At 47.2% G+C, this 13,868-nt stretch overlaps 1 protein-coding gene across 6 annotated transcripts in view; it reads left to right on the top strand.

Annotated features, from left to right (window-relative positions):
* Positions 1-13,868, top strand: part of IGDCC4 (immunoglobulin superfamily DCC subclass member 4) — a 108,847-nt gene that overhangs the window by 48,615 nt on the left and 46,364 nt on the right. For all 6 annotated transcript variants that reach the window (XM_076348073.1, XM_076348071.1, XM_076348072.1 and 3 more), the window contains exons 3-4: positions 3,372-3,513; positions 9,425-9,558. In XM_076348073.1, the coding sequence (XP_076204188.1) occupies positions 3,372-3,513; positions 9,425-9,558 (276 nt within the window). The remainder of the gene's footprint in view (positions 1-3,371; positions 3,514-9,424; positions 9,559-13,868) is intronic.

The raw sequence follows: 13,868 nt of genomic DNA, 5'->3' as shown, positions 1-13,868 counted from the left end.
TGCGCTTGCTGTGACCTGCATGCACGTCTGTGCAGTGCGTCAGAGTAGCAGGACCTGCTTTCCAGTCTGCTTCTTCCACAGCAGGCTTGCCTTGCTCTGGCCGATTCTCTTGTTTCCTCCCAGCACCAGCTGTTTGCAGCACAGCTCTGAGCCTAGATTGGGTCATGCTGTAGGTGGTGGACACGTTCTGCCTCCTCTGTTCCACCCTGGCACCCCTTTGGGATGAGAGAGGAGGAACGCAAGGGATCACAGCATCCTGTGGTCTTGGCCCCAAGCTGATGGCAGAGGATGCTTGTGGAGCAGTGATGAGCCTGGCCAGCAAGTCTGTCTCTGCCTGAGCCTCGCCGGTGCTGAGATCCAGGGTTCTTGTTTGGTCCTGCATCAAAGAAACCTTTTCACCACTCTTATCTTGTTTTGGTGTTGCTTTCTGTGCACAAAAGACCCCTGTTCATGTTCCCTGTCCTCTCCTTCACTGGGGAGGCTGCAGGCTGCTTCTTTCAGAGCTTGCAGAGATGATTTTTTTTCAGCCTGTCCTCAGTGATTCCTACTATCCCTAGCCTGAGCCTGTAAAAGAAAGATGACTGAGCTGCTCAGCCTCTGAATCCCACCCCAAGAGTTATCACGAGAAAGCACTAACAGACAAAACAAGGTTTGCTCTGCATTGCCAGGGTTGAACCTTCGGCAGCCACTGTGCTCTCAGCCTTTGCTGGCTCTACTGGGGAGCTGTGACTCTGCTTGGGAAGCCTGGCTGTTCCTGCGTGCCGCTCGGAGCGGGAGGGACGCTGCGCTCCCTAATCAGGGTCGCTGTTTAGTCACGCTCCTCCACATCCTAATGAGAAATCAGTCACGGGTGCATTTCTTGGCTCTTTGCTTTTGAAGAGCCGTTCTGGAGCCCAGCACAGCAGGCAGATGGGGCTGGGTGGAGGCGAACGGCAGGATCCGGTTCTCAGTAGGGAATGTCAAGCTTGCAGATGCAGGTCTGGCAGGTGATGGGGAGGAATAGCCAGCAGCCCCTTGCTTTGGGACAGGTTATTGTCTGGGTAACCCTGGGGAGCCCAGGAAGCACTGTCACCTTTTGTACCCCTTTGCACTTCATGCCAAAATATGTAGAGGTAAGCCTGGCTCGCTAAACATCCTGCATCTTTACCAGACTGTACAAAATACACGTGCATGCAGCCGTGAGGGAGAGCAAAGAGAGTGGGGAGCTGCTGTACGGAGCCTTTTCACCGCTGTTGGTGACAGTGGCATTGCTGTTCATGCACACCATGTGCTATTTAGGTTCTTCGGTCTCTGGAGACTGGTCTAAAGCTGCTGTAAACTTTGGGACCTCATCGTATCAGCTTAGACGATGGCACTTAATAATGAACAGAAGAGAGACAGGTGACCTGACATTAAGCAGAGGGAACAGAGATACCTACAGATTTCGTCTTTTTAGAAGGATTCCTGCCTCCCATCGTGACCTTTCTGGGTACATGACCCTTCAGAGCCTGCCAAAGTATTCCCATTTACACTTGTAGGATGAAAAGAGAATAACAGGAAAGAGCATTAAGGATATGTGCTGCCAGGAGAAGGTTGTTTTGATGGTGCCATCCTGAATGTGCACTGGCATTTGATGGATTTTCTTTTAAACTCTTGGGTTCAGCAAGTTTTATTAACGTGAGCTTAAATGATCTTACAATCCATAGAAATTACTCTGTGTTAAAGTGGTCTACAGTATATATTTGAAAATACTAAAGCAGTTGGCTGAATTGGGGCCTTACATATCAGTGTCTTTTTCAGATTTTTCCAGGAAGACATTTTTCATTGCCTTTTGTATTGAATTGAAAAACTAGACTTGGTGGACAGCTGGTGGGAGAATTCAGTCTGTAGCTGCTGTGGAGAGCAATGAGTTGCTTTAAACATGTGATAACTAAATTAAAGAAAATCACTAATGACAGCTGAGAATACGCTGAGGTTAAAATGGGTCGTGTAAAAGCATTTAATTTTCAAAACTGTATATACTTTCTCAAGCTAACACTGCAATAAAGTGTGTATGTGTGTGCATGTATGTTTGTGTGTGATGCAAAGAAAACTTCAGTTTTGGAGTCCTATAAAATCTAAAGCAATGATGGATGTTCTTGGGAAGCAGTGGTGGGACAAGTACATAATTGTGTTGGAGGACCAGAAGGTCACTTGGGCTCCTTATAAGCACAGCACTGTGCTGGGGCAGCAATCGAGCCTGTTTTGTGACTGAAATTTTCGTTTATTGTGCCACGTTCAGGATTTCTGGCACTTGTGTTACAACATTGCTGGATGAATTTGTACTGCAGAGTGGGTTTAGCAGCAAAGGTGGTTTAACAGAGACTTATTAAAAGCAGGAGCCAGTTCTTCTGGTGGAGTAGAATACAAGCTTTCTGCCCCCATAAAGGAGTCTGCGTGCATATTCAAAACTCCACCGTGTGACTGAGATGCCTTTGGATTATGCTATTGATAGGACAGATGCTGACAGCCCCGGGGGGGGCAGGGTGTTTCTGCTTTGCTGAAGGCAGTGGGGTTTTGCTGCGTGCATAGAAGGGGAGGAAGATCAGGCAGCTGTGTATGAACGATGGGAAGGGTGCGATCCAAGAGCAATCACAAACGTTAGTGCTTTGTCTCCAAAGTAAGTTCAGCCTCTCCAGTGTAGAAAGAAGCATATAGACAGGGGTGAGCCTTGGAGAGCAAACAAGTGTCCTGGCATGTATGAAATCTGTCCTCCTCCTCTTAGCAAGGTGGCTGTGTCTGTATTCCCTTGGCTGCATCTCATCTGCTTGAGTAGGATGAAGTTGGTTTCTGCAGGCAAAGCCATTCACTATGGAGGAGGAGGATCATAACTCTTATGGTCTCTCGCCCTAGTCTCCAGCATTGCCAGCCTGTGGGCAGTTGTTTTGTCTAAGTAACTTGACACCTGGCTTTGTTCTTCCTCTTGCCTTGTTTTAATTTCCTGTGGCTGCAGGAGTGCCACAAGGCAAGGGGAAAGTCTCGTCTTTGAGGGTTGTGGCATTTCCCCTCTTCTTTTTCCTCATTCTACGTGTCCTTCCCAAATGGAGCAAGTGAACAGACAAGGAAGCAATTTAGGAAGGCAACTGCTGAAACCCGGTAATTGCCTGTCTTTTCTCTCACACTGTTGCCTTAAAGGAGAAAATGAGGCAAGAAGCAAATTTACACATTGAAACCTTTCAGTTACTGTTGTTAGAACTGCTGAGGGTCTGTAGGGCACGGGAAAGTGAGGAATTACATTTCAGGCTATCTTTAGGAGAGAAGAGCCATCCTCTTGACTCATGCATCATAACAGGTTTGCATTTCTTAGCAGAAACACCGAGTTACTAACTTTCCTTCCCTTCTTCTTTCCCCAGCATTATCACGCTTTTTCCAACAGCCGGAGTCGCAGACAGTGGAAGAAAATGGCATGGCCCGGTTTGAGTGTCGGATCGAAGGACTGCCCTCCCCTGTCATCACGTGGGAGAAGGACCATGAAGCTGTTCCAGCAGAACCCAGGTGATGCGCTGGTTGCTTTCCTGGGTTAGCTTTGGAAAAAAGCAAAACAAAACCTCACCATTTAGGATGTGGAAATCCTTCATAAAAAGGTAGAATGAAGAGAGAGATGGTAGACCAGGTTTGGAACTGATAATTAAGTGATTTAAGAGGAGGTGTTCAAGGGGCCCATGCAAACAGGTCCATAAAATGTCCAACCCACCAAAAAAAAAAAAACAACAAAAAAAACAAGCGCTTTTTTTATTACTGATCTCTTGTTCTTTGAGGTGCTGGAGCGTGTCCAGGGAAGGGCAACAAAGCTGGTGAAGGGTCTAGAGCACAAGTCTTATGAGGAGCAGCTGAGGGAACTGGGGTTGTTTAGCCTGGAGAAAAGGAGGCTGAGGGGAGACCTCATCGCTCTCTACAACTACCTGAAAGGAGGTTGTAGCAAGGTGGGTGTCGGTCTCTTCTCCCAAGTAAGAAGCTGTAGGACAAGAGCAAATGGCCTCAAGTTGCGCCAGGAGAGGTTTAGATTGGACATGAGGAAAAATTTCTTCACCGAAAGGGTTGTCAAGCATTGGAACAGGCTGCCCAGGGAAGTGGTTGAGTCACCATCCCTGGAGGTATTTAAAAGACATGTAGATGTGGTGCTTAGGGACATGGTTTAGTAGTGGACTTGGCAGTGCTAGGTTAACGGTTGGACTTGATGATCTTAAAGGTCTTTTCCAACCTAAACGATTCTATGATGCTATGATTCTGGAACCTTTGCCACGATGGACCAAGTGCTCACTCTATAAAAGATAGTTTCAAGGAAATGAAATTGGCTAGAAATTGGCTGATAAACAAATTAAGTAATTGAGACTCGAGCCTCAGTTCTCCAGTGGCCTGGAAGGTCTGTATGCAAAGATGCATGATTTCAGCACAGTTTACATCAGCCATTTACTCCCCATCCAGAGCGTTGGAGGGAAACCAAGAAGACTATGCAGAAGGGCAAACAGCAGCATGAAAGTGAATAGCGAAACTTGAAATTGTGCCAGTTCTTACAGCACAGAACCTGCACCCTGCAAAGGCCTGTGTGTATATGGAACAGGGCACAGCAGGCTGTGGCGTGGGCTGCCTTTGGCTTATCCTCTTGTGTGAAGTTAAGTGAGGTAGAAGTCTTTGGGGGATGAGGCCTGGCGTGAGGAATATTTCTGCAGCTGGCTGTGGGGGTACAGCGCTGGGGGTACTAGGCGTACCCAACTGAACTCCATGATGTGGTTTTTCTTTCCTTTTGGTTGTGGTTTTAGAGATGGTCATTTTCTTCGCTGTTTTCCCACACAGATTTTTCTCAGGGTTAATGATTCTTCTAGAGCACTGTGTATGCTCAGTAACCTGGGAGCTCTGTTTGTTCTATTCCCATGTTTAGAGGTCATCTAGTAAAAGACCCTGAATTTTCTTTTTTTGGGGAAAGGATGAGAGTCCTGCAGCATGATACCTTTTCCTTAATGAAAGTCAGTTACAGGCATGCGAAGAGATAAACCATTAGTTGGCTGTTAGTTGGTCTGTAGACGTCATTCCTGCAGAGGATCAGTGACTGCATTGTCCTTTAGTTCTTAAAAACTCATTTTCTGTTCTGCAGAAGGAGCTGGTTCCCTCACAGGGAAGTTAAGCCAAGAGCCAGTAGGAGAGGAAGGAAAGAGGGGGTAAGGTTTAGGAATAATTTTGCGGCAATGACTGTTTCTGTAAGAATAACTGCTTATATCCTTGAGTCTGAAGTGTGGCATCTAAAGATTTATAGGAGGCTGTTGCTTTGTAATGAGAAGAAAATTAATTAATAAAAAAAGAAAGAAAAAACAAAAAAGAAGAGATTGCGGAGGGAAGTGTGCCATAGATAGGGCAATGGCTTTTTAATGAGACAGCTCGATGGATGTTGTGAAATTACTTGCTTGGAGATTACTTTCTACACAGGCAGCCTGAAAATTGTTTTCCTTGTAAAAGCCAGACCATAATCTCTGGCTGCAGATCTTCCTTTTTAGATCATGTTTAGCTAATATGCTTTTTCAGAAAGATTTGCTTTTTTGTTGTTGTCTAGTTGTTGTTGGATTTAATATTACCGGCTTTCGAAGGAATTAAGTGAATTCCAGGAAACGTTGGCTGTCAACCAGAGCTCTCTGTTATCCTTACCCCATCATGCCCAAGGACCAGATCTCAGGCCAGCCTCTGATTACTGTGGACTCCCTCCTGTGCACACATCTGATGAGCCTGTGAAAATGCAATCATTTGGATAGGTAGGTGTCAGGATGATGTTTTCATATTCCAGAATAGCAAGGTTAGGTGTATGTACAAAATCAGGCTCTGGGGCTATAGATACAACCCTTGAGATAATGCCACTACATCAGTGTTTATGATTTATTTTAAGAGGGATAGAATAGTCATGGCAAGCTGATACTGCTTTTTATTTTTTCCTTTTTCTTTTTTTTCTTTTTTTCTTTTTTATGTTGAACTTGCTTTTGGGCACTTTCTTCGGCCTTTGCCCTTGGGTGCAGGTTCTAGCATGGTGCCACCTCAAAGGTGCTGAAGGCTGAACTTAAAAAATACTTAGACAACCCAAAGGGTAGAGAAGTGCTTATTGATGTTTTCAGAATACCTTTCCTGCCCTGCTGAAGTTCAGGACAAAAATCTAACTTTTATATGTGAGTGAGGCACAGAAATATTTTGCAGTTCTGGCTCTGAAGTACTTTTAAAAAACGTGGTCTTAAATCTGCAGCAGCTGCTGAGTGTGGTACATCTCTTGGCGTAATCCCTTCTCTGTTTTAGGTGCTGGCCGAGTTTCACACCAGGCTCCAAATAGCTCTTCATTTTCTCTAAAGCCAAGATGAGTACTTGCTAGGAACTGGAGGACTTTGGAGGTCTGCACATAAACACATACCCTACAAGTCACATGGTCTGCAATCACAATATCTTTTTCCACATTTTGGCTACGTGAGGGTTTTATCTGTGTGGAGAGTTTACTTCTGTTGTCTCAGGAGTGCCTTAATATGGTTCACATTCACGTACAGGGCTCTTGAGCTGTGAGCAAAAGGGCTTGCAGGCTTTGAGTCTGCAACAAAGCTGCAGGTTCCTAACTGGTCCTGAGGACTGGTGCTTTAGTCTATTTTGTATACCTTCAAAAGGCTGCGAGGAAGGGTATGCCAGCAGTTTACTGGGGAGAAAGTAAGAAAGGGAATTGGACTGTTAATGCTGGAATATTCTCTGCTATACACACAGCGTAGCACACTGACCTGTAGGGTTGCAGGGTTTGGACACAAGGCAGGGGTGCTTGATTTCAATTCTTGAGCACCGCCCTTGTAATCGTCACTGAAGAGGTGAGCAGCCATCGGCCCCTCTGTGCTCTCTTCTCTGCCCCTGCTCTCCTGTACAAGTCTGCTCAGGGAGGAGCAGAGAGGGGAACAGCTACATGCTTGTGTCCTGTTGCTCTTGCAGCTTGCTGCCTTCTGTGGCCATGGTAGTTGGGCCCTGGTCTGAGTGTGCTGCCCTTTAACCTGTCTGTCCTTTGGTTTTTGTTTTCCTTTGGTTTTTGTTTTCTGCTTAATCCGTAGTGAAGGTGAGCAGAGAAAAACATCTGCCCTTTGTGTGGAAGAAAAGCTAGCGCCAACTGTCTGCTCTGAATCATCAGGCAAACTCAGCTTCCTTGCAGAGAGCCTGGGGATGGACCAAAATGCCCTTGCAGGCTGCCTGGAGTCTTCTAGTTCAGGGCTGCCAGGAGCCTGAAGAGCTGGAGGCTTTGTGAGCAGCTGGGAGAAATTGTGGATAGAGAAATCCTGCCTTTCTTCCCTCCTTGCTTCCCTGGGAGAGCCAATGCTTACCTCTGTCATGCTTTCCCAACAGGATGTACTGCGTTAAGTAGATCTCTCTACTGCTGGCCTCATGGAAGGGATCATCTTGAGCTATGTGTTGATCTGGTCTCCCCACTCACTCCCCCTTGCCTCTAGCTCCTGCTCTCTTTAGAAACACAGCGGCTTGTTTTCTGCCCTCAAGAGAAGCTGAGTATGTTGGCTGAGCATGACTGTGGACATGGTCCTGAGCACACTGGTCTAGCTGACCCTTCTCTGAGAGGGGAAAGACCATAGACAATTTTCAGAGGTCCTTCCCAGCCCCAGTGAATCTCTGATACATATTTGGAGTGTCTTCTTGTGGCTGGGAGATGCCTTGCCTAGTGTTTGAAATATGTTGATATTAATTACATACTCAAATAGCAGATGCACGACAAAAATAAATATTATCGCAGTGGGAGGCTTTCCCTCCGCAGAGCTGAGAGGATGCAAATATTTGTCATCTTTCTCCTGAGTTCTGATGAGGCATCCTGATGAGGGCTTTCTGGGTACCACCTCCTCTGAGGTCTCTGGAGCTTGATCCTGAGAAAAGTGTCTTTGTAAGTAGCAGGAGCATGGCTTTAGGCACATGGGGCAGTTGCCCTTGTGTACATGGGAAGCTTCAGCAAGTCTGTGTCCATGAATCAGGCTGTAGGATTGTGCCAGTAGAGACAGTATGGTCACTGGAGGAGCTCTTTTAGCTCTTCTGTTTCTTCATCAGCTGTGAAGAGGACAAGAAGTGACGAGCTCAGATTGCAGCAACTGAGGTCCAGGATAGACGCTAGGCTCACAGCAGGGATATTTGTCTCTGGAACAGACTGCTTAGGGCATGGGAGGTATTTCCATTACTGGAGATCTAGGATAAATGCAGGAGCAGGTGTGCTGTTGGTGACCATGGCTTGAACACAGGATGGGTGGTCTCTTAAGGTTCTCTTAAGGACCCTTGCTCATGGCACTCCAGCTGTCTCAGCACTTGGAAAACCACAGTTTTACTTACTGGGTATACTTATTGAGATCTTTGTGGATGGAAGGACTGGCATTCATAGTTATAACTTGTCTTTGTGCTGTTCCCGTGGAATAGCTGCTATTCCTCCCCTTAGCAATTGCCTTTGAATGTGTCCTCTTCATAATGAAGACTGATAACCCAAAGCTGCCTGTCAAGGCTCGGCAGCTCTGTTTATAGAGGCTTGCAATTAAAAATGGATCTCATATATAATTAAAAAGGATCACGTAGGCTTTGCGCCTTGCATTCAAGAATAAAGAGGCTGCCATCTAGGAATCCAAGCAGAAAATGGAGTTGCTGACAGCCAGCTCGTACTTTTATGCTAATTGCTAATCATCTGCTTTGTTCAGTAGAATGCAGCAAGGATTGTGTTCATGTTGTGAGCCATGTAGCCATTTCACTCCATGGAAGTGTTGCCCAGTAGCACCCCACGGGCAAATGGGGGGGATGCTGAATGCCCGGCTGTAAGGTTGTCAGCTTGTGAAAGCCAGAACCTCTCAGAAGAACAAAAGCAATCAACACAACCCAGGAATAGTGCAGCTTCAGGCGGTTGTGTCCTGACTGCTTTGGGCCATGAAGGTGTAGCTGTGTATCAGTTGTTCCCGTCATGTACTTGAGGTGCAGCAGGAAAAAGGTGATGTGCAGACTTCTTTGCAATGTATTTTTTCTCTGTCTACCAAACCTTTATGAAAAGCAAATGGTGAAACTGGCTGTAGTGTGTGCGAAGGCACTTGTACGCTTGGAGATGTCTACAAATCTGCATGTAGAAATGTGTATGTGATGTAGTTGTTTTATACTATACAGTTGGCTTGTATCAGCAAAGCCTTGTTGGTCTGGTCTCCCAAAAACAGGTCCTATGTTGTGAAAACTCCAGTGCTGCAGATAGGTCTGTACCTGCTGCTTTTTAAGAACCACCAGTTGGGTGGCTCAAAGGTTTGTCGGTCCCACTCTGCTGTGATTACCAGGGTCCGTACATGATACATCTGCATGCGAAAAAGAAAGGATAAAAGGGCTTTGAGTTGATGAATAGCTCAGGTAAGGCATAGCCTGTCTCACACTCTTCCTTTTGGTCACTCAGGTTTATAACTCTTCCAAATGGTGTCCTCCAAATCGTGGATGTGCGGGAGAGTGATGCTGGAGCTTACCACTGCGTGGCAACTAACGCCGCCCGAAAACGCTACAGCAATGATGCAGTCCTCAGTGTCCTGAAAGGTAAGGTGCAGGCAGGGGTTTGTTGGGCTGGGCACATATCTGCCAGATAGCCATTGCATGTGATGGCAAGCTGAGCTGAAATACCAGTGACAATCTCTCCTGCTGGTGTGGCTCTGCACATGGCAGGCTTTGGTTAAAACTTTCAGAGAAGGCATTTTGTTAAAGATTTCTCTTTACTCTGATGGGATAAGCAGGCTGGGTTGGGAGGTATTGCCACCTGGGATTCACAGCTGGCTGCTCTGCCCAGCTCCAGGACTAGGCAGCCAACAGTAATAATGGGGTTGTTTCTCTCTGTGCCAAGGAATTTTTTCACAGGTGGATTGTAGCAGCAAGTGGATTTTAACAGCCCTAGACTCCTTTATGCTCTGGGTCTCTTAGAAGAGGTCAGGCACCCTGCTTGCACCTTGGGGAAGTGCAGGTTGTTGCAATCTTATCTCCAGTGGCCTTGGATGGCAAGACAAGCAAAGGCTGGCACAGGCAGAGGAAGACGCTTGCCCAGACTAGCAAGAGAAGCAGTTGGAGGCTGGAGTAGTTGGCAGGGCTGTGTCCGCCCTGGGTTGCCTAGCAGAGTCCAGAGGAGGTTAGGCACAGTGACATCCAACTTGCATTCTGTGTCCATGTTGCTGGCTCTTTGCTGAGCTGTTGGGTAGGCTCCAGAGATCTTTTTGTGGTGTTTGGGAACATCCTCAGCTGGGATTTCTTCTGGTGACACAGACCATTGGAGCAAGGCTTTGGCTGTGAGCTGTCCTTCGCCTCCCAGTCTGGGCCTCAGTCTCTTAGTGCATTTTTCTGTGTAAACTAAGAGCACAGTGGGCAAGTCTGGACATGAGAATGTAGCTGAGAGTGTAAGTGCAGTGTGGGTCTCCAGACTCTAGCATCCTTCCCAGCATGCCTGGCTACCTCCCCAGTATTGTATAATCCCCGTCCTGCAAGCGGGTGAACTCACCAGGGCTGGGAGCCTGGCTGAGCTGTCCCTTCTCTTGGGACAGTGCCCTCGTGCCACATCTGTCTTTTGTTCGTGCTGACCCCAGTGTATTTTGTAGGCAGCTTTAACCTTGAAAGCTCTGAAATCCTTCCCAGCCCCTTTTGTCTTTGTTTAGGATTGCATTGCTTGGCATTCTGCTACCAATGTATTTTCACAGAGATGGCTATGCTGTTCATCCATCAGCAGGGAGTGTAACTAACTGTGGAGCCTGAGAATACACCTCTGATCAATGGATTGTGTCGTGGAGGTAATCTGTGTGGAATCTGCAGAGAATTTGTGAGGGGTTGAATGCTCTGTATCTAATTGCCAGCCGCTGCCAGATCCTCTGTGTGCTTAATGAAGCACGGCGGCGAGGGGAGTGCTTGCTATGGGCAGTTCCACACTCCAGAGACAGCTCCTGTGTTGGGTCTGGTTCGCTATTGATAAGTAAGATTGATCAAGCTACAAAAGTGAATATGCTGTCCTTGGCATCATGACTCGTTCTGCATAATAGTATCTTGTAACTCTGCAATGTTTAATCTCCTTTGCAAATACAGGCAATGGAAGAGGTTAAATGGGAAGCGTTCCTTCTGGAGCACCAGCCGGCCTGAGCAGATTTCTGCCTGGAGTTCTCACCCAAATCTCGCTTCTGCAGCACCACACCACCCGCTGGCTGCAAAAACAAATATGCGAGGTTGAGTTTTTCACCAGATTGAGCTGATAGTGATGAAAAACATGCCTGTTAAATCTCTGGGGTTTTTTATAATTGGGGAGAAGTATCTCTGAGACAGATGGGAAACTGCAGTGACCTGTGCAGGCTGCAAACGCCCCCATGAGTGACTGGCATGGTGTTGATCCTTTCTTGTTTCAGTACTTCATCATCAGAGGCACATTTTTGGATGCCTGGACTGGCTTGAGGAGTCTTTTCCTCCCTGTTCAGAAGCAGCTGATAGTAGTTGGAGTGAACTGGTCAGGCAGAAATCCTTTGCTGGTTGTAAAAAATAAAACCAAACTAAACCAAAACAAACAAAAAATCCCAGGGGGCGAAAAAACAACAGCAACAACAACAACAAAGAACAATAGCCTGAAATACAGCTATTTAGTGTTGCTTGAGTTGCTTATTTGGAAATTTCAGGGACCAAACTCCTATGTGTCTGCAGGCAGGAACAACTAAACTACTTCTTCCCTCCCTGCTGAGAGAGTGAGTCATTTGTGCTGACCTAAGATGGGAATCCAATCTTTCAGTCCCGCTGCACTGCCAAGGCTCCTGGAAAAGGTTTGTGTAGTGGGATCTAGTGTCTCCTTACCAGCTGTGCCTGCAGCTTTGGTGTCCCAGTGACAGCACTGGACAGTGCCGTGTAATGATGATTGAGTCTGTGTGCTTGTGATGGATTTTGGGGCCATGCTGGTTATAATGCAAACACTTCCACTTGCACTGGGTTGCCACCCCTCAGGCTTGGGAACATCTTGTGTTCATGCCTCTGCCCCTGACAGACAGTGCTGGATTTGAACTGGCTGTGCATAGCAAAGGAATCTGTTTCCCTGTAGCTCTTCTGCCCAGTTGTCCTTCTCCTACCCGCTCTACCCGTTGTTCCCAATATGATGGCTGGGAATTGTTCCATGTCCCTTATTAAAGGCCTTCTCCCAGTAGAGGCAGCAATTAGCACGACCCCCTTCTGTCATATTTGCATGGCCTAAAAACCCCAAAAGTGTCTTTTCCCTTGACGGTGTGACTTCCCCGTCACGTGGGGAAGGCTGTATTTTGTATTGGTGGCTAAACATATGCTGGTCTTACACAGGCAGGGCAGAGAGCAGCAGTGCACGGTGGTGCTGTAAGCACTGCAGATGTTTCAGCTGTGCAGACTTCATGGTGCAAATTTCCAGACGTTCCCTGGGGAAGCAGTGTTTTGAGCTGGAAGGGAAGAGAGCAGACAGAAAGTGGGATACAGTCACGCAGCCCTGAAACAGAGCCTGCTGTCGAAATAGGGATAACTTGGATTTTCCCCTTGGATCTCCACTGCTTCTGTGCGGATGGAGCGCCAAACACATCTCGCAGCTCTGTCCCTTCACCCCTTACCTGGACAGATGATGAATGAACACGGCAGCCCTGCTGCGCTCTCTGCCAGAAAGGGTATTAGGAGCTGGCTGCAGGATGCTTTTCCCAAGCGCTCTGTCTGTGCATGCTGCCTTTGCTTGGAGTCAGGTCTCGACGGAGCTGTGTCTTGTTTCTTGTAGTTCCTTTTTCTGGAAGCAAGCTCTGGAGCCCTACTTTGAACTTGTATATAAAGAGTTAATTCTCAGTGTGTCCTGGTTGTGTTCCCAGGTCCTTGACATACACAAGGAAGTGCTGCCATGCTTCATAAAGCGGCTCTCAGAAGAGTAGCAGAAAGGCTTTGGGAACGTGACATTGTGTGGTCTCAGCAGATCACTTCACTTTTCCCCTCCATGTCATGCACATGCTTGCTCTTTGTGTGTTTTCTTGGGGATAGGGACTACCTCTTGCTGTGTGCTTGCCCCATGTCTGGTACACAGTGGCCTGCATCCCCAGTGCAGCACAAATAACCATCAAAGTCAACAAAGCGTGGTCCTGGGAGCCAGGACTCTTGGGTTCTCCTTTCCTCTCTGTTGCTGGACTACAGAGGAGAATCAGTTCCTTAACACTTTAATTTCTTCCTCTGTAAATAGGGATAATGTAAAAGGCTTGGAGTTGCCCTCTTAGAAGTGATGGGTCAGTCTGGAGAGTGATTATGGGCATTTGGTGCTGGAGGTCTATCTGCTCAGGTGAGCCGGGCATCAAGGTGCACTTGGAGAGGAAGATGCAGATATGTACCTGATTGTGGGTGTGGGGTTTTTCTTCCTTGTGTCCTCTGCACCCTATTCCTGATCTGTGCATGCAGAGTAGCCACGATTGCTGTGACATGTCACTCTGGTATATGGGTAAAACCTTTGCCTCAGACCAGGCTGGCAAGAATCAGAATGTGTAACAGCCTTCCGCCAGCACCAACAAAACATCTATGCAGCAATGTTCGTGTGGTGGTCTCAACAGTCGTGCTCCACGTGATCCTGTGCTGCAATAAACGCAGGATTGGGGAGAACAGATCAGGGCGATGGGCATAAGTGCAGCAGGGCTGAAGTCTGGGCTGAGCATGCCACTGAAGAGTCTTTCAGCAGATGAGCACGTCCCCTGTGAGTTGGGATTGAGTACTGTGTTATTAGAGATGACACTGCGAGATTGCCCTTGGCAGAACATCATTTACGTTGACAGTTGTAGCAGCTTGCTGCAGCAGTGTCCCAGGAAATGGATTTTTCAGCCAAATATTTGTATGAAATATGATAACAGGGACAG

This window comes from Aptenodytes patagonicus, chromosome 10 (assembly GCF_965638725.1).
Source record: "Aptenodytes patagonicus chromosome 10, bAptPat1.pri.cur, whole genome shotgun sequence".
NCBI classification, from domain to species: domain Eukaryota; kingdom Metazoa; phylum Chordata; class Aves; order Sphenisciformes; family Spheniscidae; genus Aptenodytes; species Aptenodytes patagonicus.
Note: the sequence above shows the minus strand (reverse complement) of the source record. Positions and strands in the feature narration are given on the sequence as shown.